The sequence below is a fragment of the Osmerus eperlanus genome, chromosome 13 (genome assembly GCF_963692335.1).
Source record: "Osmerus eperlanus chromosome 13, fOsmEpe2.1, whole genome shotgun sequence".
Classification (NCBI taxonomy): Eukaryota; Metazoa; Chordata; class Actinopteri; order Osmeriformes; family Osmeridae; genus Osmerus; species Osmerus eperlanus.
Window position 1 is genome coordinate 5,001,753 of NC_085030.1, and position 23,364 is coordinate 5,025,116.

Genomic DNA, 23,364 nt, shown 5'->3' on the forward strand with positions numbered 1-23,364 from the left:
GGAAATGTCTTTTACATAGTCATTTGCACGGATGTTTGTCAAACTGGTTTCATTCACCACGGCTCACCGTCATACGCTGGACCTTTACTGTACTGTGGACCACTGGCGACAATCATCATAGGAAGAAGGGAACTAATTTTAAACACCACTCTCGTACAGGTAGGCCTTTATGTGCCATAAATGCTTATCGTGCTTAATTTTTATCATCATCATCATCATCACGGTTGTCGCACACAGACATACATCTGCCAGGCGTGCATTCCACTAGGTGTTCATCTCTGGTCTCACAAACCAGAGATGAAACTGACGCGACATGCTCGGCTACAGAAGCCCGCTTGCTTGGTTGACACTGTAATGGGATGTGTGCTTCAAAGCGTGAGCTTTCCAATGAAAAGGTGTGCAGCTCTACGTTCGGCTAGCTTGGGCATTCCATCCTCCATTTGTGGGGCTGTACTTAAAAACGACAACTTGAACACACTATCTTGATACAGACTCCTGACGCGCGCGCACACACACACACACACACCATCCTCTTTCTGATGGTGCCTTCTTAAACCTGCTTGTGGGCCAAACATTAAATTGTACCATAAAAGCAGAAGAGAAATTAAAATGAACCACAAAAAAAGGATCCAATACTAAACTGCTCCTTGTTCATAAAAAAAAGACTAAAAAATACCTGAAAAACAAAACTGACGATTCAAAAAGTAAATAGTTTCACTGTGAATGGTCTCAAGGCAGATGTAAAAGCGCTCTCTACCAAACACTCTTCTCCATATTTTAAAGGAAAGTCTAAAACCTTTTTCTTTTCTTATGTGGACCATCTTTGTCCCTTTCCCTTGTCCTTTCTGCAAATAATTTAAGTTGAGCATTTTTTTCAATGACAATCTATACATGTATGAGGTTACTGCACCATTCCTCATGATAGTGATTTGTTAAGAATTGGGTCCATTACTAAAATGTTAACTTGTCTGGTAAAATAAATAAGCCCATTAGAACCTCAACATATTTGGCTGGCCATCATTCCACGTCAGAGGATGTTCCTAGCATTTGATTGACAGACATAATGCAAAACACAAAAGAGAGCAAACAATCATCAAAGCTACCAACAGAGAATCTGCATAAAAGGGTTCAATCCTAAATGTTACAAGTGTACATTCCACCAGAAAAAGGCTTGTGCTGAAATGATTATTCTGAATTTCTTTGTCGATTTCAGCATCCTCCGTTTGCCACTACAGCTGTCCTTTAGAAGTCAGCTTCATTTTGGGGATTAGAACTTGAGCAAAGATCTTTGACTGTTTGAAGAATCTATCCATCGAAGCAGGCGACAGGTCTTGTTCTCGATTCGCCCACTCCTTTTATCATTAGTTCATCATCTGACCATTTGACCACAATTCTGACTATAATTCCTTAATACATTTATAAAAAACAATCTTAAAAAAGAAAGAAAACATTTTTTTGAAATAAAACAAAAAAAACTTAAATGGGTTGAAAGATAATTTCTCTACCCAGTCATAAATCTTAGTGGAGTCCTGCCTCTTAGTGATTCTACTGCAGTACTTGGTCCATCCAGATGATATCAGAGAAAGTCCTGAACCAACAACAGTCATGATTGGTCACCTTCCGAGACTATATTTCCTTCTTCTTCATGTGCTAATTATTGTACCAAAAAGAATATCTCTTTATCGCTTTGCAAGTTCGACATTTTTGTACCCAGTCTTGATGATAAAGTCCATGACGTAATTATTAGTCTATATCTGGCAAAGAGGCAGATCAGTGTTTGGCCCATTCCAGACCCATTATCCGTGTTCCAGTTCCCCTGCTACTGGATAAAATATGAAAGACTGCCAGAGAAAAATGGACAGCCGTAGAATTTATCAAAAGATCTGGACAAAATGACTGTCAAAGGTTTGTTACACAGCCCTTTCTCTCCTGTCCTCTGTGCAGACATAGGAGATTAAAGTTGTCCATTTATGGTACGTTTGTGTGTGATGAAACATTCGTGCCATGTCAAACTCTCTCCATCAGTGAGTTATTTCTAACTTGTCGAGTGGGGAAAAATCTCCTTCTCATAGTCCCGTTTGGATGTCCGTCACTCAAACTGATATCTCATAGGTGGTCCCTCCGACGCCGGTCACCTTCTTCACCCCGCCCCCTGGTTTGGATGTGCTGTGATTTGCCAAGCCTGGGCGAGAGGTGGATCTGATTGGACAGGAAATGGGGTGGGGGTTCAGGATGTAGAAGGGAATGAGGGAGAGACGGCGAAGCAGAGAGGTGAGAAAGTCCGATTCATAAAGCAGCATAAAAATAGATACTGAACAACAGTGAAGAAGGTCATTTGGGGACGAAAGCACAAAAAATGATTAGAACAGAGATTCAGACTCTCAAAACAGGCCGACAGAGAAATCAAGGAGAAGGAAAAGGAAGACTCACACATCAGACCAGGGAGAAGAGGAAGGCTGACACGGATACGGGAGGAAGAGAAGGAAGAGGAGGGAGAGTGGCAGGCGGGCGCTCAGATCTCTACTCACTGTGGAGCCTTCGTCCCTCCGACTCCGCCTCCTCCCAAAGCACCGCCTCCTCCCACCGGGTGAGCCTTGTTCTGGAGCCCCGCCTCCGCGGTGTAGGACACCGACTTGCCCAGGGAGGGCCCTCGAGGAGGCGGGGACAAGGGGGGGTCCGGAGAGCGGGGGGGGGAGGAGAGGGGGTCCGACCTGGGCGGGGGGCGGGAGGAGGGGGGGCGGGGGGGCCGGGGGTCCTGCGGGAGGAGCTTCTGGGCCTCGGGGGGTGCGGCGTGGGCGAAGGGGGCGGCGTGGAGCGGGCTGACGGCACGCAGGTAGGCTCTGTGGGGGGAGGAGAAGGAGGCAGAGCCCTGGAGCAGCTGGCCCTCCCTCTGCTGGGCGATCTGAGCGGAGAGGTAGGGCGAGGTGTAGCCCTGCAGGGGCGCCGGCCCCGGGGGGGAGGCGCCGGCCCCGGGGGGGAACGGCCCGTGGGGCTGCTGGGGCGACAGCTCGTGCACCGCCGACTCAAACTCGGGGCTCTCCGACGGCGTCAGCAGGCTGTCGTAGGACAGGCTGCCGTTTCGAGGCGTCTGATTGGCCAGGCTCTTGTAGCTGGTGTCGGTGGTGCCCTCCGATTGGAGGGTGCCCAGGGCGTTGTGCGCCGTGTGGGCGGAGCGAAGGCTGGAGGAGTGCGAGCCCCCCGTGGACAGGACCAGAGAGGAAGGGTAGGAGGTGTAGGACCGCCCTGCCAGGGAGTACCCCGACATGCCCACAGAGACCCCCCCTGTCCCACCGGGCCCCCCGGGGCCCTCGCCCCTCTCCACTCCCCCCCTGCGCGCCCCCAGCGCCACCACCGTCCCCCCGTCCAGACTGCTGGGCTCTGAGCGGTAGCTGGGCTGCCTGCTAGTATGGAGGATGGAGGGGGAATCCAGGCTGTCCCCACGGATCAACTGGAGAGGAGGGGAAAAAGTTGTTACAGAGACAGAGGCATAACTTATATAACTGATTACATAACTTAGCATAAACAGCTGTCAGAAAATGACTCCAGTTCTCACCAGACAGAGGGCTGTACAGTCTCAACACAGAGACAGAGAGAGACAGAGACAGAGACAGAGACAGAGACAGAGACAGAGAGAGAGAGAGAGAGAGAGAGAGAGAGAGAGAGAGAGAGAGAGAGAGAGAGAGAGAGAGAGAGAGAGAGAGAGAGATGGGGGGAGGGGGGGCTAGGGCTAGGCTACTCCATCACACTAACTCACATGAACAGGGCAATACCACTGATGACGGATACATCAACCTAGCTACCACTTGACGATACCAACATTCCAGTCAGTGCAACTTTCAGAGGGGTGGGGGGGGGACGGGGGGGTGGGGGCACGAGCACAGAGGCAAACAGGGACGGTCAGATGGACTCACAGACACTTACGGCTCCTCCAATGGCCCCTGAGTGAATTGTTTAAAAAGTAAGAGAGAAGGAGGGGGGGGATGGATTAACCACAAAGGAGATAGTCGGCTGTCCCCGACTAAGATTTTCTTTGCTCGACCAAGACTCGACTGAACACTTCTGAGAATCGACTCATCAATTTGAAACGTTTTTTTTCTTTCTTTCTACAAAGGTCACAATGTTTTTCATCAAACCATTTTGTGTGATGTTTTACGAGATAATCTGAAAGAAATACATACGCAAGAAGGGATATTGACAACGAGACAAACATAAATGTACAAACATTTTCCCGATCTGACTCAATGTATCTGTAGACAAAGTATGGTCGAGTTTGTAGTTAGGCTAACAGCTACAATTGTGCTCATGTGCAAAAAAAGTAAACTAAACAAACTGCAGATTAACGAAAGGGAAAAGAGTAACACCTTTTTAACTTTATTTTATATTTTTAGAGTTGCTTTATTTGTCTTAAATAATATAATCGACCATTTCTGTAGAACATTGCTTTAATTCAGCAATGGTGACACAAGCGGGAATCAGACCTCACACTGCCATACGGCAGCTGGACTAAAACACATCTGAGCCGACCAAGAGCATATCGACCAAACAATGGACCAGTCGACTGAGTGGGGACAGCCCTCGGAGATAGAGACAAAATCAAGGAGAGGGAGAGGGGGGGGGAGGGAGGGAGCCTCCCATTGGCCTCGTTAGACTGGAGCTGCCTGGCTCATACAAGCGCAGTACAGGTGGCGGAGGAGGGAGGGAGGGAGGGAGGGAGGGAGGGAGGGAGGGGGGGAGGGAGGGAGGGGGGGAGGGAGGGTGCGGTCCATGTCAATCAACTATCTGATCCATTTCAGGAACTGTCTGAACAATAACCTTCCGCTACATACACAGCGTGTGATGATCCTTTTCTACCCGGTCTCTCAGAAGATAGGTGGTTAATAGGTCATTATGATAACCTGTGTGTGTGTGTGTGTGTGTACCTTGTTGGGGTGTGTGAGGGCTGTGTGGTTCCTCCCAGGACTGCCAAAGGCTGGTCTGTACTTGTACATAGAGGGAGTGGGCGGAGCCTCCGTCAACAAACTGCTCTCTGGGAGGAGGAAAATAAACAAGACCGTTACTAACATGGTATGTGTGCGTATGACTACTGTCTCCCAGAACTGACAGCACGGATACTTTGTGAGTGAGTGTGCGTGAGAGAGAGAGAGAGAGAGTCTCACCCTCAGTGTCGGCGCGGGGCAGACCAGCGTAGCGCAGCTCAGGTTTAGGAGGAGGGGGAGGTTCTGCGTCGGCAGACTGGCTCTCCATCTGGTCCAAACTGCTTTTAGACTGAGGGAGGGGTGAGAGGGTGACAGAGAGACATAGATGAATAATATACACTAACACATGGTTCAAACTATTTTTAGACCGGGGAGGGGGTGTGAGGGAGAGAGAGGTGTGTGTGTGCGCGTGTGTGTGTTTGGCATATACCCGGGTGCTGTGGTGGTCGTTGTGGATGCCATTGTCCAGGACCTTGGCCTCTAGCTGGGCTTCAGTGAGTGCCGGGCGGAGGAACGGGGGGGTAACCTCCACTGCCTGAGGGTCCCTCCATCGCCCCACATACCTGACACACACACACAGTTATACAAAGAAGAGAGAGTCATGTACAGAGAGTTAAACATATAGGAAGACTTAAATAGGGGAGGGAAAAAAAAGGGGGAGGGAGAGCGAGAGGGCGAGAGAGAGAGAGAGAGAGAGAGAGAGAGAGAGAGAGAGAGAGAGAGAGAGAGAGAGAGAGAGAGAGAGAGAGAGAGAGAGAGAGAGAGAGAGAGAGAGAGGTGAAGAGACACACAGCACACACAGGCAGGAACACGGTTATGTTACCCAACATATCCGTGCGGAAATCTGGCCGAAACTTGACACAGCTTTACAAAGAAAACACCAATCAGCCTGACTGGTTTCCAGGTTCACTTAGGTTACAGGGCACGTTGCAGGGCAGGCATGCACACGCTCACACCCATGGAAAGAAGCTCGCTCTCTCTCTCTCTCACACACACACACCCAGGCGGTGCCTGGAAGGTTAGAGGTAGAGGACGTTGGGGAGGGGACTGACAGAAATACCTGGGTGCCTGGGAGCTGCAGAGAACGTACGAGATGTTTCGAGAACAGCCATTGGTGAAGGGGTTGACTCCGCCCCTGAACTTCCCTGTGACCTGCAGAGAAAGAGAGGGAGAGAGAAAGAGAGAGGTCACCTAGGTCATCGTGGGCCACAGAGCAATGGCTCCATCCCATATCCCCTGAGGGAGAGCGGCCTGAACACACGGCTCCGCACCTGCTCGTTGGTGGTCCGCCCCCGTGCTACCAGCACGATGTGGAAACCAGTTAGTCCTGCTACTGGGATGAAGAAGAGGCCCGCCACACACATGACGGTCATGCTGGGAGCACGGGGAGTCAGGGAGTACAACCACACAGTTGCTATTCTGTGTGTGTGTGTTTATGAGTGAGTGAGTGAGTGAGTGAGTGAGTGAGTGAGAGAGAGAGTATAAGTGTGTACGTGTGCGCGTGTATAAGTGTCTGTGTGTGTACACGTGTGTATATAATAAGTGTCTGTGCGAGATAGTAGAAGTGCGTGTGCAGGATACGTGACAGCGGCGTGCACGCCGTCCAGCTGGTGCCGGTGGTGCAGGACGTAGACCAGGCCGAAGCCAAACACGTTCACGATGTGCAGCGTCAGCGACAACAGGAACAGGAAGAAGTGGCGGTAGTTCCTGCGGCCGATGCAGTTGTTCACCCAGGGGCAGTGGTGGTCAAAGTCCTGCAGGGGGTCAAAGGGTCACGCGCAGGGGGGTCGAACCAAGGTCAAGAGAGGAGGGTGTCTAGCTACATCGCATTTGGGGGTTTCGCGAACCAGCGTTGATGGAATGTTGACCTGGAAGGTGTGTGTGTGTGTGTACCTCCACACAGTTGTCGCAGACAGAGCAGTGGGAGCAGCGCGGGGGCCTGTAGAAGCGGCAGGTAGAGCACCACTTCATCCTGACCTGGATCCCTCGGATCTCCACTGTCTTGTAGAGAGGAGCGCGGAAATCATCCTCTTTGTCCTCATCTTCCTCCGCTGCAAACACACACACGCGTGAAACTTTGGACTTTTCGCTCGTTCTGGGTTCCCAGAACACGAGAGTTTACATTTGGTGTCTGCTGTATCTGCGGCGGGGCACACGACATCCTCCGGTTTCTCTTCTCGTCTCGGCCTACCTCTGGGGAAGACTCCGGGGTCCATGAACGTGGCCATGCAGAAGTTGGCGAGGGTGAAGAGGAAGACCACAGCGCTGTAGACGGGGATGACGGACGACAGGGATTCAGACAGCCACGGACAGCTGGTGGGGGAGAGAGGGAGAACACCTGTACAACCGGCTACAACAGGCCGTGCAAAACACCTGTTAGCTGGCCACTGCAGTGCAAGTTTGCACGCGTGTGTTCCTGTGTGTGTTGCTGGTGCACGTGTCAAATGACTTGAGTGTGTGTGTGTGTGTGTGTGTCGAGGTGTGTTACTCACGCGAAGCAGAAAAACAGGGTGGTGGAGCCGACCAGGAAGGTCGTTGCTGCGGAGACCGGGACGTAGCGACTGGGGCGGAACGGGCGGGGAGGAGAGGAGACGGGGCCTAACCCCCCGCCGACCCCCCCGCTAATGAACCCCGGCATCACAGAGAGAGAGAGATAGGAGAGAGATAGAGAGAGAAAGAGAGAGATAGAGAGAGATATAGGAGACAGATAGGAGAGAGTTGGGCTACTCAAGTAGTGGGATTTCTTAATGTAAGGCCTGCAAAGTGCCCATAGGCACAGGGGGCATGATTGGATTGAGGAAGGGCAACAATAGTACAATTATTCTGATCACACAAAGCAGCAATCTGAGGAGCCTCTGACTAGTGGTTTATCAGACCTCTCTCTATTATCACACTGAAATACTTCTTACAATATGTACCACAATCTATACTTTCTTTGCATGCATATTATTGTTGCATGTAAATATATATGTTGTTGTTGCGTGTAAATATATACTAGTTCTATATACTAGTTCTATCATTTCAATGGAGCTTCAGAAAACACTTCAACTCAAATACTGTGATACAAAAATAGCTGTGCCTTCTTCATAAATATTCATGTATGGCTTTAAAGTAACTGTTTTTGGTGCAACAATAAATACATCTAAGCTAGCTATAACCACTCCAAACTGTAGTGCAACCCTAACCCTTTTTGCATAGAAGCCTTACACAAGGGCACAAACACACACACCTATCTGGTTCTCATCAGACACCCTTGCCTATCAGCTTTTGTATCCAGAATCCTCAGAACTAAATGTACGACTTTCAATAGGATTAGGAGTCCAAACGTAACATTGCAATAACCTGGAAGTTCAAAAGCCTTTCCTTTCACAGAAAAGTCAAATTAAAGGGATGACCAAATGAGCAGGCCCCGAGGAGGTAGTGGAAGAGACAAAGGCCAAAAAACAACTGGAAGTGACAGAGATAAGGTTCAACTTTCTGCCGTGAGTGATCGAGGCACAGAGTGGCAGGAAGAGGTTAGCGCGGGCAACGTGGAGGGGACAATGTGCACAGAAGAGAGATCTTGGGAACGGATGCTGAGCAGGGGAAAACCATGCAGACTCCAAAGACACACTTCTGGAAAAGTCCACTTGCAGCTCTTCCCTGTGAAAAAAACCCCCAAAACAGACAAACAAAAAACACCTTAAAGCTAGTTTATAAAAGCTATTTCATAAATTGTTTTAGAGCATCCAGCTCCCTGTGTATAAAGAACTGTTCATATCCAGGGCTTCAATAATGAATGTTGGATCATTGAACCAATCGGATCGAGCTTCCAGCCCCTGTGCGTTCGGCAGTCAAATCAGCTCATCCCAAACAGAAGCCAGATCAGCGTTTCCGTGGCATCGCCACACTGGGTCCAGTCCAGGTGTAGAGACCCTTCCCATCTCCGGAACCACGGCAGGCACACCTCTTTTCCCATGGTGCCTTTTCAAACGGAGCCCAACTCAAACCGGAGAGATTTCATGGGAAAGAACTGCCTGCTCTCACTCTCTCTTGTCCTCAGAAGTCTTCTCTCACCCTCTGGTGTTGTATCGGCAGGCTGTCCCTGAAACACATGAAGCATTGTGATATTAGATTACTAACACTCATTCCAAAACAAACTACTGGAGCACAATGACTGTTGTGACGGCACTACAAATGAAAACAAACACTGGTTCTGAGGCCATTGCCATATCTAAACAGGTCTGAAAAAACGTGTTTCTTCTTTCAAGAGTCATCTTGCATGATTTACATTGACTGGCAAAGCACTGTTCGTGTAGGGAGTGGCAGGTAGTGTTGAAACCTCTATCTTGACCCAGTCTATATTTCACAACGACTAACATTTACGCTCTTTTTTATTTTTGTGTCAATGTTTCCGTCTTTTAAAGTCATTCTCGTTCTAAAACACTAACAAACACGCGCAGTTTATACCTGTATGTTTCCAGGATCAGAGGATTGTGAGACATATCTAATGACGCACTAATCCCCCTTTGTGTTACCTGAGCAAAATCAGTCCGTCAGCAAACTGTACTCAGTAGAAGCCGATGCACACCTAAATCCTCCCCCCGAACTTCAACAATTTACTCGTCACATTACTAAGATTAAAGGTGTGGAAAACGATACATTGCCTTACATCTAACGTGTGTTTTATTTCCAATTTACATAGCAGGCGTGGAGCACCGCCACCACATATCTTGGAATACATCGATGTATCATATCAGATTTACAAATCTTCACTAGCCAGCTAACGTTAGCCAGCCTAGAGCCGTTTGGACCACAGCCGGTGTCATACAAGGTTTATGAATGAATACATGTCTGTGCAGACCCCACTTGACAAACACCCTGACCCCTTGTAAGCAATAGAAGACTAATCATCTCCATGCTCCAATTTAAATCCCCCCCGATTTTAAATGGACGATAATCCTAAAATCTTCAAATAGAGACTACTGTAGCTAGCAAGCTAACATATCGGAAGCTATGAGTACACACTATACACTACTATACACCCACGACAATGTCTCCTTAAATAATCAGTATACTTGATAAGCTAGTATCAAATATAAAGGTATTTCATAGTGGAGCCCTTGCTAACGTTAGCAAGCTGGTATCAAGGCTAGCTCATTTCATTTGAAGTGTTGACAGTACTGTCAGTCCTTGACTGCAGTATGGCTAACGTTAGTTGGTTAGCTAGCAACCACGTACTGTGCCAGTTCTTTCTGTCTGGCTAGCTAGATTTAAAACGTTCTTACGTTAATTGCCAGTGTCAACAAAATACTACTAAAAAGGGAAGGTTTACATACCTACTCCCTGTTACCTTTTGCGATAACTCTTTGAAGTTCGTTATGTGTGAAACTTCCCGGGCCCAGCTCAAATCAGACGCTGACTGTGTAACCTAGTACTCACAAATCAGCGAACAAAAGCTAGCTATACAGTACAGTCCCCTAAAGTTAGTTTCACCCCGCCGGTATTGTACCTATACCTTACAGTTTATATCAAAGTACAGAACCAGAACTACAGATGTCACCAAAACAATGTATACAAAATACAGCAAACCAGTTACCTTTCACAATAGTCTTATGTTTAGATGTCTTTCGCTTCGGTTTTCGGCCAGTTACTTTGCTAGGCCAATGTAGGAATCCCGGAACTGCTCCGCGGTCCCTCAGGTGGGACGCACATCCAATCAGGAATCGAGAATCCTCGTTGCCGATGTTCAGTAGGTCCACTTCTCTTGGGGATGATTGAAATGTCAACCTTTCACATCTTTAGAGGTCACTTGTAATACATTAAAAGCGCAATAAAAAAAAAAATTGTCATCCATTGTTGGATGATAGTATTTTATTTTACTTCCACTGTGAATGTAAGCCTACTACTGTGCATCAAAGTGTGACCTTTAGCAATGTCAGACGTTTATAATTATATTAGGGTAATTTACAAGTGTATGGTGTTTAAATACGTTTCTTGCATACAGGTTGGCATCTTGTGTTGGTAAAATATAAATGATTGCACACAATTAAGTACATCAAACAGTGATGAATATTTATTAAAAAGTTTATTCTTTACAAATACAATCTCTTCAAACAGATGTGCATGAAGTAAATGTACACCGTGAATGAGTACAACAGTTAGGGGTACAACGTTAGGACAAAAACTGTTAGGAAGTCCGTAAACTGCAATTGATAAAAATGAAGCAAGGATATTAACTGAAATTGTCCTCATCCCTCAACTTCCAAACTCAATTCAGTTTCTTCCCATATCTCAATTACCATTGAAATCACCAAGCCGAGGGACCAACATAATGTCCATTCTCTGACCTTTCCTCATCCTCTATTTCAGGTCAATGAAGCGGATGTCCATGATGAGCAGCGTGTGCCGGGGGAGGGGTCTTGGGGCTGGCGACAACACGGTCATCACCTGTGCCTGCGTGTCCACCGCCGTCACCACGATGAACCCACACACCGGGCTCTCCAGCACGCCCCGCCGCACCCCCCCGGCCCCCTCCTCCCCGTCGTCGGCGCAGCTCACGCTCAGCACGTGGTGTGTGAGGTCGCGACCCGGAGTCACGGGCACCAGCTTCAGCTGCGTGTCGTCCTGCGACATCCCCAGGGGCAGGCAGGAGTCCGGGATGGACGGCGCGCCGATCTTGTAGATGCGCACGTCGGAGAAGCGCACGTCGAAGGCGTGGGGGTAGAAGGAGACGCCGCGGAAGCCGTAGAAGTACTCGCGGATCTTCTCGTCCCTGGTCTCACGGCGGCACTCCTTGGAGCGCTCCACCACGCCGCCAGACTTGGGCAAAAGGACCACGCGGACGAAGTGCGGGAGGTCTCGTTTAAGCTCGTTGTAGAGCCTCTCCTGGTCCAGAACCAGAACCACGTCCACTTCGAAGGCCGAGGCACAGTGGACCAGGGCCTGGTACCCCGAGCCCTTGACCCAGCCGCAGGTGTTGATGATGCAGCCCCCGACGCTGGCCTTCCGGTTCACCTCACACCTCTGAGAGAACACCTCCGCCAGACACGACGTCAGCTACGCGTGACAGGGTGGGGAACGAATATGGAACGAAGAAAAGATGTAATGATGGAGACAGTATGCTTCAATAAGATCCAGTAGGGAACTAGTCAAGATACTTCTATTTCTCACTTGTTTTTAATGTAATTTTTTAAAAGTCACACAAATGATAGTATCAGCTTCAAAAATTGAGGGAAAGTTGAATCCTTGAAAAATACAGAAGAATTTTGTATATTTTTGGATTTGGTTTACCCCTGTTTTGCTTGAATGACGGTATACATGGACTCCACGAGTTTGTGAACCCTCATGACCTTGTAAGCCCAGCATGATTTGACAATGTTCCAAAGAGCATCTTGTGATGTCACAGAATGCTTGGCTTTCTCAGTCTTCTATTCCCCCATTAAACGTTCAACATGGTCTCATACTTTTGGTACTCTACTGCATATCACGGTTTAGAAATAATCAAATCAACCAATCAGCAACTTGTCCAATTTTAATAACTGTGTTGGTTGACCTCACTTCGTGTTGTGCATTATCTTTATGGCCGGGGTCATAAAGATAGTGTGCTAATTAGTGTCTCTCCTTACCTTATTGTAGAGTTTAATGTTGGTTCCAGGGCTTGTGGAACCGAAGTGGAAGACCAGGGGAGCCTGGACTGAGAAGCCCTCCTCTACATCTGCTGGGCGCTCAATGCACAGCGCTGCCATGGTCCCTGGGACAGACACCTGCAACACATACCAGATCTCATCAGTGGACAACAACCAGCATCTGATCCCACACTGTGCTTGCCTCTATTGACATAAAGATCATGTGCACTGCTAGCAAAACGCCATTCCTGTTCACGACTCCGTCAGTGTAATTGATATTGTTGGCACAGTCACTGTCGTTGCTTTTGATACAGTTGTGGGTTTGGTGCATTTAGGCAAACTCGAAAGCAGAATGTCTCATTCCCAAAGGGTAATTCAGGAATTACCCTTCGGGAATCATTGGGAATTCAGGGTATTTATTCCAGCTTGTACGTGCCATGTCCTCCGTGCTAGTCTCACCCCGCTCTGCCCCACGTCCAGCTCCACCAGCGTGGGCCTCCTGCCCAGCCTCACAGCGTAGCTCAGCAGCAGACGACACACCGTGGACTTCCCCACGTCTGTAGGCCCCACCACCATCACCTAGAGACCAGGTTATGACACTTCAAAACAACGTCGATCTGTACGCACGCCTGGGTAGTTCAGGAAATGTCACTGTTAAATCTCAAAATAATGCGGATAGTAGAATGTTAACAATACAAATGTAAAAAAAAAAGGCATCAACACGGAATTAAGCCAAAATACAAATTTCAACACTCACACAAAGTAACTGGCACTAACCGACCTGAAAACACACATCTTACAGCACACTCTTGAGCACTCACCCTCGGCCCCCTCTCGTTGTCTCTCTCTGCTTGTCTTCTCATCTGCTCCAAGGCTGCATGTGTGTTGAGGTATAACAGCATGGGGGTGTCACGTGAAACGTAAGCCACCTGGGAAACCAAATTGAGATTTACTATTTTACACTTTGATTTGAACAGTGGCGTGCACATCGTCACGACTACAAAAGTGCATTGGTCTCTCTCTCTCACACACACACACACAGTTACTTTACCAGTCCAACTCACCTCAGTCTTCCCTGAGAGTGAGACACTGCATCCCTGCCATGTGAATACAGCAATCTTGGAGCCTGGTCCAAAAGTGTATTTCTTGTTACGGTTTAGTTCTGACCCAAAGACCTCAGCCAATCCTGTGAGAAGCTCCAGCTGCACGCGCTCCCCGGCTTCCACCTCGAACCTTAGTTCTGTCTCCTTCTCCAGGTCGAACCTAGTCCCGCCAGCCCCTGGACCTGCTCCGGCCCCCGCACCCTCCTCCCCTACCTTCTCAGGGCCCTCTGTTGACATGGCTACAAGGGGAGAGAGGGAGGGGAGAGAGGGAGAAGGGGTCTGGTTTAAAACCTAAATGAATCGAACATAACTGTGCTTATATATGACTTTAGTAACTCATTCTGATTGCCACAAAACAACATAGACCTCCAGTAAATCAACAATAAATTAAATGTGCCGTTAGAAGGTATTCAATGATGTCGATTGATAGCATGGCAGCAGTTCTCAGTTAACTTTTCTACAAAGCAGTAGACAATGTAAACAAATAAACTAGTAATATGGCCATATAGTGGTTTTACTACAAAAGTATTTTTTAATGAGCCAAAACAATAGTTTGAAAGCAAGCAGAGGTGCCGCAAGTTAGCTTGCTAGCATTAGCAAACTTCCATCAGCAGGCAAACTAAAGCCGTTTTTGAAGCTTCAAAAACACAAACCTTCAGTTTATGTATTTGTCTATACTATTACTGGCAATTTCTACTTACAGAGAGAAATTTAAACGTCCCGGTTGGTGCAAAATAGCTTTTCAAATCTCTCAACAAGAACCACCACACAGACAACAGTCGCACACTGATTACGTCACGTCCTCTAGCGATAACTCAAGATGTTGGCTTGGATGGTGAAAGCAGATTATCTGGTAAAAGTTTGCTCATTCCTGTCTGCTACTATAAAATAGTAATTTATGAGTAATGACCGTTTCAACTACATCACACAAACTCTAAATTTAATATGTTCTTAATCTGTTTTATGTTAACTGTGATTTAATGTCTAGCCAATTAATCAATCCATGTCAAACTTAAATTTCTCGTTTATTATATTATCTACCATCTATGTATCACAATTACCCAAACCACATAGGTGAAAGGCATCAACAAAATTAGCTGTTTATTTCAACATGAACATATACAATATAAAACAGTGCAGGAAAAAACAATGTTTTACGATGTGAAACTATTACAAATGAAATGCAATGGAAGACCAGTGAACTTTTAAAAACATTGAAACATCAGAAGACAGCAAAAACCACTAGATGTCCCTGTGTATCCAGGTCCTGGGAGCTAGGCGCTGGTCATCAGAGGGGAGACTGGGGGATTAGCCCCATTGTTCAGCCCTCATCATAGTACATCCTGCAGCCACCAACCCCTGGATAACAGCTTAATAATTGAGGAATATCACTTGCTCCATTAGATTGCAAGTTACAATGACAATTGAGTTGTATACTGATTATACTATAGTCTATACATATTCATTATCCATTCAACAGTTTATTATTTGTCGTAGTTTTGTATCTCAAATCATCTCTCCTATTCAGGGTTTCCCCACTGGTTATTCAACCCAGACATAGGTCAGCACAAACTGACCTTCATTTGTGTCTAATCCACCTTGAGAGCCTTTTCTAGAGCAGATACAACCACATCAGGCTCCGGAAACTTCAGCTTGCGTGGTGGGCCTTTCTTGATCCCTGACCAGAGGCACACCTCTACAGCAAACCGAGAGGTACAGTGTGGTGTTTACTTAAGGAGAGATGACATTTGGGTGCACACAGACCTATTTACACAATGACGGTCCCTTGCTAGAATACCCAGGGTGAAAAGTTGTATTTCATATCCATCATCAGCTGCAATTCTGCATATCTGCCATCTGGCACCTGAGGTGTAACGAGGCCTGCTCACCTTTCCCTCCCTCCTCTACCAGGGTGATTTCAAAGCTGTTCCTTCTGGGCTTCTGGGGGTTGAGGAACACCTTGAGCTCCGGGCAGGCAGCTATGAGGGCCACCTTCACCCCCTCAGCGTTCCGGCCGTACACTCGTCAGCTCTTACTGCAGAACCACAACAACAACCATCATCAGCGGACTATTGTCCTTTATGTCTTCGCCAAATGATCACTTGTTGAATATATAAAGGCAAATGGACTGAATTCATGTCAACCCTAACATACTGAATGATGGCATTGCATATCTTGTATGATATGGTATGGGTGTAAGAGCAGGATATTGATGTTTACATCATGGATGAACACTAGAACCACCGATTATTTTCCTTACCAATGTTCGATCAGCACCCTCTGGCCCTCGGTCACATTCTCTGATTCCTGCTCTGCTTTGCTTTTCTTTCCGTCTACAACTTCGGTCTGCTCCACCGTCTCCACCTCAGCGCCTGCCTTGCGCTTCGACACTCCTACTCAAAGATTGATTCATGATTTATTGACATTCGTATCGTCGTCATTCGTATCGTCGTCAAGGTTTGATGATCTACCCATCTCGCAGTTACTAAAATCCAAAATGTAAAGATGTTAACTGCTAACGTGTCATGGTCTAAGGACTTAGAACATCCGAAGGGCACCAACGGTAGCTTTTCTGACTTGATCCATCTACTTACCTGCTTTAGCACGGGACGCCATTGTTGTTGACTTCTTGGGAAACGTGCGAACTTTGGCGCGTTTTTAGCATCAGAGTGGAACGTTCCAAATAGGATTGTAGGGGTCGAGAAGTTTCACCAGCGAAACTATTATGGGTGGGGGGCATGCTAATTTCAGATTTGTGTGTATGGTTAGGTCTGCTACTTCAATATAAATTAGATCAATATAGATTAATGCCAAGTTTATTATCGCTCAGAATGAAACCAAACTACATTCACCAGGGAAAATGCCTACATCAAACAAATAATAATTGCCTACATTCTACGTAGCTATGCAACATACATCAAGTGGCAGCTATCAAATAAAAGGTAACAGGTTGTTTGAAATATGGTTAAACAGCAGAAAACTTATGATGAGCAGAATAGCAAGTCAAAGGTGCTGTGTATACAGGTCCTGGGAGCTAGGAGCTGGTCATCAGAGGGGAGACTGGGGGAGCAACCCCATTGGTCAGCCCTCATCATAGCACATCCTGCAGCCACCAACCCCTGGATAACAGCCTGGGCAGAAGATGTAGCGAAACTACAAATCTGTCATCATTAGGTGGAGTGTCCCACTATACGGAATTGACTCAAATATTGTCATAGTTGCAAACAATAATGCTAGGCTATAGTAATAGGCTTTTGTAACAGGTTATAGACATTTATTTGGCACTTCATACAGGATCTGTAAACTACAGATTCGTGCATTTCAGACCAAGTTAAAGTTGCGCGGAGGCCTGGGTACAGACTTTCCACTCGACATCAGTCTTGAGAGCGTCCTCTAAAGCCGAGACAACGACAGCAGGTTCTGGAAACTTAAGTCTGGCCGGGGGACCTCTTGTTATCCCAGACCACAGACATACCTCTGGGGTAGAGAAAGAGGGAGGCATGAATGACTAGCTGCATAAAAGGTCAAATATATCCATGAAAACAATCATGTCAATATAGTGAGTAACTGCTCACCTTTACCTCCGTCCACCAGAGTGATATCGAAGCTCTTCTTCCGGGGTTTCTGCGGGTTGAGGAGCGTGCTCACGATACACTCGTCAGCTCTTACTGTCAATCAAAAACACAACCGTGCGGGTCAACATTGTATGTGTTTATCCCATAAATTAGTCAAAACAGGGGTGCCACCTTTCCAATCCACACCATGATCTGGAAGTAAACTCTTTGGCAGTGGTATTTGGTTGAGGACTCAGTTGGAGGCAGATGTTCTGGGGTAACAAATGATTTGGCTGTATAAATTGTGACGTCACAAGAGGCTGGGTCCTGGAGGGGTGCTACATTCCCCGGAGGTGGCTGCAGCCCTGAGCAGCTGTGGCTCCCTCTGCTGGGGGAGTCGGGGGCTCCATCCCTCCCTAAAAACGGGGCATTCCCGCACACCTGGGACTGATCAGACCCTTATGACCTGAGGGGTTTTGTTTAAGAGGGAGAGCCACAGTTAGGTGGTGTGTGGGGTTTGGACAGGAGGAGGATTCCTGCGCCAAGAAGAGGCGCCGTGTACGTTTTTGACAACCTATGTGAGTTTGGAAGTTTTTTTTTGTTAATTCTGAAGACCTCTAATAAACACCTTGTTTTTGTTCGACCCCGGTGTCCTCGCACTACTTTGAGCTGTCCCGCTGAGGGCTGTGTAGCCTCTCGTGGCGTCACAAAATGTTCTTGCTAAAAAGGTTGTAGCGCAAAGAGGCAAGTGAATCGGTGGTCTTTCCGCCAAACAACACTGCTGCCTTGGTCCCATGATCCTCTATGACATTCCTTGCTTGATGTGGGAGCAGAAACACATTTGCACGCACAGGACTGGATGGTTGATTCACCATTCTCAAGTTTCTGGACTGCGGTCTGTTTGCCAACACAAAAAATGCGGGAAGTGGTATCACATCCTGTGAAGGCGTGAATAAACAGCAACTGGGAACACAAGCCACTACCCAGGACGTGTTTCATCTACCTGATGTTGTACACTTTAGTAGCTTTGTAGAGGTAGTAGAGGAGAGGAGAAGAATAAGTCTGTATCCTCCCCTATCAAGGTTGTGGGCTGATGTTCTGAGGCCTTGACTGCAGCTTTGACAATGTCCACGTCAGCATCACCCAGTGCCGCTGCTAGCCATTTTGGTGCCCTAAGCATAATTCCTTTATGATGCCCCCCCCCCTAAAAAAACCCGATAGTTTTTGCCAGTTTAACTTTTTATTACCTAACATATAACTCAATACCAATAGCCTAACACAACAGCAGCATCACAATGTAACACCTATTCAGAGGTGGTGGTTCTCTGCTGTGTATCTGTCCCTAAACAGCTGGTTGAGGGTGGTTGATCAGGGCTTGGCAGGGACGGACTGGGAGTAAAAATAGGCCCTGGACTTTGATCCAGACCGGCCCACCAGAACCGGCCCCCGTATACGCCACCACAGCTGCCCTGCCAATGCATCCAGATTCTGTGTCTGATGTGATGCTAGTTACGGAGTTCCCAACGTAATGCGAGCGCGAGCGAACATTTTTGGCCTTTATTTGAGCGCAAAATAGTTTTTGAGCTTCGTGTAAAATAAACAGACGTTTTTCAATTGGTAGAACCTTGTCTAGTGAAGGTGATGTATTTTTGTCTCTTAATGCTTCAGCCCCACCCTTACGTTTCTTAGCCTGGTTTTCCAAATTATAAACATTTAAAACTGAAAGCATGCAGCCAAGGAGCTCTCCACCTTTATTACTCATTTAAAAACTATTTGATAAATCGAATATAAAAGCATCATAGAATGTAAAGTAAAGTAACAGCTAGCTGGCGTCAGTTACTTGTAAAATGCATAGATAATGTTTAACAGTAAAATCTCAATTTAGCTTGCACCTAACATATTTGAGTGTGCTAACATTAGCAATAACGTCAGCTAGTTCGAGGTGTATGCATAGACTAACCATTAAATTAGCAGCACATTTCCCGTATTTAACAATGAGTAAACATGGACTTACCTGAAAGTGATGCACGGGCATCATTTCGCAGTTTCTTTCTCTTTCTTATTTCTGCCTCTGACTCCTGTTGTCTTTTTGAGGCCATTTTCGAAAAGTTGACCCTACTGTCAAAGTTCGTCAGGCCACTGAGATAGGAAAGGGCACCCACGGCGAGCTTGGGAAGTTGAGTGTGTATTTGTTTTTTTTGGGGGGGGGGCACCATCGTAACCGTTTTTGAGTAATTAAATATATCTCTTGTTCTGCCTGTTTTGTGAAATACATGCCTAAAAGGTGCCTAATATTTATATACTGATATAATATCGGCATTATAATTATTAGTATATGATGATTTTTGAGTTGGCAATTTTTTGGTGCCCCTTCAGGACTTGGTGCCCTACGCACAGCGCGTAGTGCGCGTTATGGGAGCCAGTACCGAGTACCGAGAAGAAGGGCTGCATTGTTACTAAAGCTCCAGCTCCTCGGCCATAAGATTGATAAGTCCTTGTTTGTTGCAAGATCTGGAAAGGAAATCATCTTTTCTTGCCACAAACTCAGTCTCTGCATTGAAGTTAACGATGGGGTGAGTGTCTCTGATGCGTATTGTCTTTGATGGAAGGACCTTCGCTATAACTTCAAAAACAACTGTTTCTTTACCATAATGGAGTATGGTAAAGTCTGCATATGACTGTGCAATGGCACCGTAGTTGTCACCCTTTTTCCATGACAAGCGGTGAACCAGGGAGCCACCAGCAAAGACATAACGCTCAGTTGGTGGGATGGAATCCAGGACAGTTTTGTTAGATTTCTTGCTTGAGAACTCTGACTGCCTGCGCTAGTTGGGGCTTGTTCAGTTTTCGACATGATCAGGAACCGTTGGAACAGCAAAGCAGGTTCAATGATTTGGTCTTGGGCAACTTTGATGGTGGAGCCCTTCCTGTTGCAAGACTGCGGGAAAATGACTGTTCCCAGGGAGGAGGGGTGGGGGGGGGGGGTGGTTTACGTAGTCAAGGATGAATTTTGTTTGAGCAAAATGGTATACACTGTGCTGCCAACAACATTTCAATGAGGCAAGCAATATCAAATGTCAGTATTCTCTTCCACCATCTTCTGAATTGCTGAAAATTGTGAATTTAGAATTTAGTATAATGTCACCTATATACTCAAAAACATCTAGGATGCATTACATATGTATAACCTTATTCAAATTGAAATGAGTGACCATTTTAGAGGGTTCACACACAGGCCTCTGTTTGGGCTAATTCAGAGTTATCTTTTACATTGAATGTCAAGTCTATGTTTTAGCAAAAAAAAGGGTATGTGTCCAAAAACACGTACTGAGTAGGAGTTACATGACATAGGCTAAATTGTTTACATCTCTGGTTCACCCCAAACAAAAATAAAACCTTACAGTAATCTCACAAAATCATGTATTCCATAAGTATGTAATCATGTCAGTGCAATTTAGACAAGTCCAATGGATTCATAGACCCAGAAAACATGGGGTTAGACACCAAGATTACTTGGCTAGGTCAAATAATGAAGGAGTTAGGATATTTTAAGGGCTTCCAGCCCATCTTGGACGCCATCTTGAAAATTACACCTTTCTAGTGGTCAAACTTGGGTAAACTTTTAGTATGTTATTAAGGACACCTAATACTACAAAAAACAGCTGAGAAACCTTTTGTTAGAATTTTTTTAGGGTTAGGTGTTAGGTGTTTTTCATATATGCAGCCGCCTATTGGCAAAATGCTAAATCTGCAGGTCTCTGCTTGGCCACAGCTATGAAGACGACAACATGCAGAGGGAGTAGGGGATTTGGGTTTATGAACTCATCCCCAGATTAGACCAAATCATTAATTAAACAGTGAAAGACGTCACACCATGGCAATGCAGGACCACAGAGGAGGAACAAACTGGAAAGAGTGAAGATGAAAGGATCAACGAGTTTGGAGGAGGAGATCTTTGGAAACAAACGTGTGATAGAGGGATTTAGGGACACCAGGGAGAGAGAGACAGAGAACCAATGTGATCGCAAAAATATGTGTTTGTGTACTTTCATTTAGATGGTAAACATGATGCTCCAGGAATAGCATACTGTAAACCCAGCTACCGTTCATAGTCCTTTGTTGTGAATGAAAGTCCCAAGTGTGTTGTCTTGGAGCTGCCAGTAACCGAGGGCTATACCTCTCACACGGAGGCGAGGTGACACTTAGTCACAGAAAGACTCCTCCATTCACTTTCACACACACATACTGTGACCATACTGCGTCTTAGTCACACTTTTCTCTCTCTCTCTCAGTTTGGGTTCAATTGTATTCCTGTCTCTCTCTCGCTCTCTGTGTCTTCCTCGCTTTCCAGCATAGCCCCCCCCCCCTCTTCCTCCTGATCTCAGTCTGTCAGGCAGGCTGCTGGAGTGTATATTTAGCTCTTTATCAAAGCCTAAAAGGGGTCCACAGACCCCCACAGATGTACCCTCCCCCCATCCCTATCCATCCTACCCTCTCTTTTTTTTCGCCTTGCATTGTGACGCAGGCTGGATGAACCTCCCAGAGCTCCAACCCGCACATGCTGTGTGTGTGTGTCTCTGCACACACACACACACAGTATTTGCATTTGTACGTATGTGCACGAGACGTGCGCAGTTAAGGCCTGTGCTGATGACGATAGTGCCAAAAAATAAAGTTTCGCACAGCCCTCTCACCTCTCGCTCTCCAATCTCTATGTTGTGATTTCGTTTCAGTATGAATATTATTGATCTATTTTTCTCCTGTAGGCCTTTGCTATGTCCAAAGATATTTAAATGTCATGAATATAGACACTTCTAATCAACACTCCTCTCCGTGGAGCCCTTGTGTTGGATAACTGGATGTCCAGTTAATCATGCACTTTTCTCCTGACAGAACTGTGAACCTCTTCCGACTGTGCAAAACTTCTTTGCACAGTTGTTCAACCACCAATCAGTTCTGATGCATGCATGCCAGGTACAACCTGTTATGTACCATGTAAGGAGATATTTTCCATTCTATATTGCGAGGGGGAGCGTTCAGTGTGATGCTGATGAAGAAAGCCTTTTGTTACTGAATATGTTGTTTCAATCTTTCTGTTTTACTGTAGTCTCAACAGATAATCGTAGTTGTAGTTTGTACTTGTTGTGGTCAGTGTGTGATGTGAAATGTGGGCATTTTTAGTTTTCAGAGTCTATGTTCCAGTTCGGTGCTGTGTGTTTTGAGTTTGGTTTGCCAGTGTGGTTTGCAAAAATTGCTCTTTGCTTTCTACTTAGGTGACATCATGTCTCTGCATGGATGAATCTCAAGACTCAACAGGGGATAACGTGATTGGTCACCTGCTGAACTATCAGCAATTGATATAATTGACAAATTGTCTTCAAGTTGTGATGCTATTAGTCAGGATCCAACAGTGAAGACTTAATGATAATACCACAGAGAAAGAATGGATCCCATTAAATGCTTCTCCTCTTCTGAAAATCTCCCATAACTCTTCCTGCCTTCCCTCTCTGGTTCCACTGACGTCACCCCAAGGTTTGGTGAATAACACACGCGTGTGAGGACACACGTCACCAAACACGCCAACGACACGCCAACACACGCAAGCAGACTCAGAGGCTCTGGCTGTGCAGCCAAGACAAACACAGCCATCTGGGTGAGAGAGAGAGAGAGCGGGAGGGAAGGAGGGAGGGAGGGAGACACAGAGAGAGAGGAAGAGAGAGGGAGAAAAATGAAGAAAGGTGGAGGGGATTGTGATGAGCGAGGGAGAGGGGGGGCACAGAGTGCGAGAGAGGCGGGGGGGACAGAGAGAAAGAGAGAGAGATAAAGAGCGCTGTGTTGGCGGAGATGGGGCTGTCGGAGAGAGTTGTCGAGAGAGCGACAAGCAGACAAAAGTGAAGAAGAAAGGGAGAGAGGCAGGGAGAAACAAAGTACAAAGAACACCCTGAGGAGGAGTAGACGCTGTGTGACAAACACACATCAAAGTCTGCTAATGGCTAGTGCTGCAGCCATCCTGAGCCCAGTCCGAACTAATGAGGGTGACACATCAGACACCTGTAGGTGGAGCCGGAACAGACAAACATGGACATGTACAACATATATACAACATACAGTCGTGGCCATAAGT

At 46.7% G+C, this 23,364-nt stretch overlaps 4 protein-coding genes across 7 annotated transcripts; all 4 read right to left on the reverse strand.

Annotated features, from left to right (window-relative positions):
* Positions 1-208: 208 nt before the first annotated feature.
* zdhhc5b (zinc finger DHHC-type palmitoyltransferase 5b) lies at positions 209-10,712 on the reverse strand. Of its 2 annotated transcripts, none has more exons than XM_062476495.1 (12): positions 10,555-10,712; positions 7,469-9,060; positions 7,168-7,289; positions 6,870-7,027; positions 6,558-6,730; positions 6,248-6,350; positions 6,037-6,128; positions 5,407-5,539; positions 5,157-5,265; positions 4,920-5,026; positions 2,529-3,448; positions 209-2,199 (listed from the first exon to the last, which is right to left on the reverse strand). In XM_062476495.1, the coding sequence occupies exons 2-12, from the start codon at positions 7,612-7,614 to the stop codon at positions 2,094-2,096; spliced, it is 2,169 nt and encodes a 722-aa protein (XP_062332479.1). In that variant the 5' UTR covers positions 7,615-9,060; positions 10,555-10,712; the 3' UTR covers positions 209-2,093. The 2 variants fall into 2 exon arrangements, with proteins under 2 accessions (XP_062332479.1, XP_062332480.1); XM_062476496.1 differs by lacking the exon at positions 10,555-10,712 and adding an exon at positions 10,295-10,385.
* Positions 10,713-11,009: 297 nt separating this feature from the next.
* clp1 (cleavage factor polyribonucleotide kinase subunit 1) lies at positions 11,010-14,534 on the reverse strand. Its single transcript, XM_062476864.1, has 6 exons — positions 14,388-14,534; positions 13,648-13,925; positions 13,405-13,512; positions 13,043-13,162; positions 12,584-12,721; positions 11,010-12,014 (listed from the first exon to the last, which is right to left on the reverse strand). The coding sequence occupies exons 2-6, from the start codon at positions 13,921-13,923 to the stop codon at positions 11,319-11,321; spliced, it is 1,338 nt and encodes a 445-aa protein (XP_062332848.1). The 5' UTR covers positions 13,924-13,925; positions 14,388-14,534; the 3' UTR covers positions 11,010-11,318.
* A 229-nt stretch (positions 14,535-14,763) lies between these two features.
* On the reverse strand, positions 14,764-16,426 carry LOC134032786 (selenoprotein H-like). Of its 2 annotated transcripts, XM_062476850.1 has the most exons (5): positions 16,281-16,426; positions 15,947-16,082; positions 15,576-15,721; positions 15,264-15,382; positions 14,764-15,056 (listed from the first exon to the last, which is right to left on the reverse strand). In XM_062476850.1, the coding sequence occupies exons 1-4, from the start codon at positions 16,300-16,302 to the stop codon at positions 15,276-15,278; spliced, it is 411 nt and encodes a 136-aa protein (XP_062332834.1). In that variant the 5' UTR covers positions 16,303-16,426; the 3' UTR covers positions 14,764-15,056; positions 15,264-15,275. The 2 variants fall into 2 exon arrangements, with proteins under 2 accessions (XP_062332834.1, XP_062332833.1); XM_062476849.1 differs by having other exon boundaries at positions 14,764-15,382; positions 16,281-16,425.
* A 60-nt stretch (positions 16,427-16,486) lies between these two features.
* LOC134032787 (selenoprotein H-like) lies at positions 16,487-19,384 on the reverse strand. 2 transcript variants are annotated; one of them, XM_062476852.1, is made up of 3 exons: positions 19,255-19,384; positions 17,268-17,354; positions 16,487-17,163 (listed from the first exon to the last, which is right to left on the reverse strand). In XM_062476852.1, the coding sequence occupies exons 1-3, from the start codon at positions 19,337-19,339 to the stop codon at positions 17,018-17,020; spliced, it is 318 nt and encodes a 105-aa protein (XP_062332836.1). In that variant the 5' UTR covers positions 19,340-19,384; the 3' UTR covers positions 16,487-17,017. The 2 variants fall into 2 exon arrangements, with proteins under 2 accessions (XP_062332836.1, XP_062332835.1); XM_062476851.1 differs by having other exon boundaries at positions 17,262-17,354; positions 19,255-19,363.
* Positions 19,385-23,364: the final 3,980 nt, after the last annotated feature.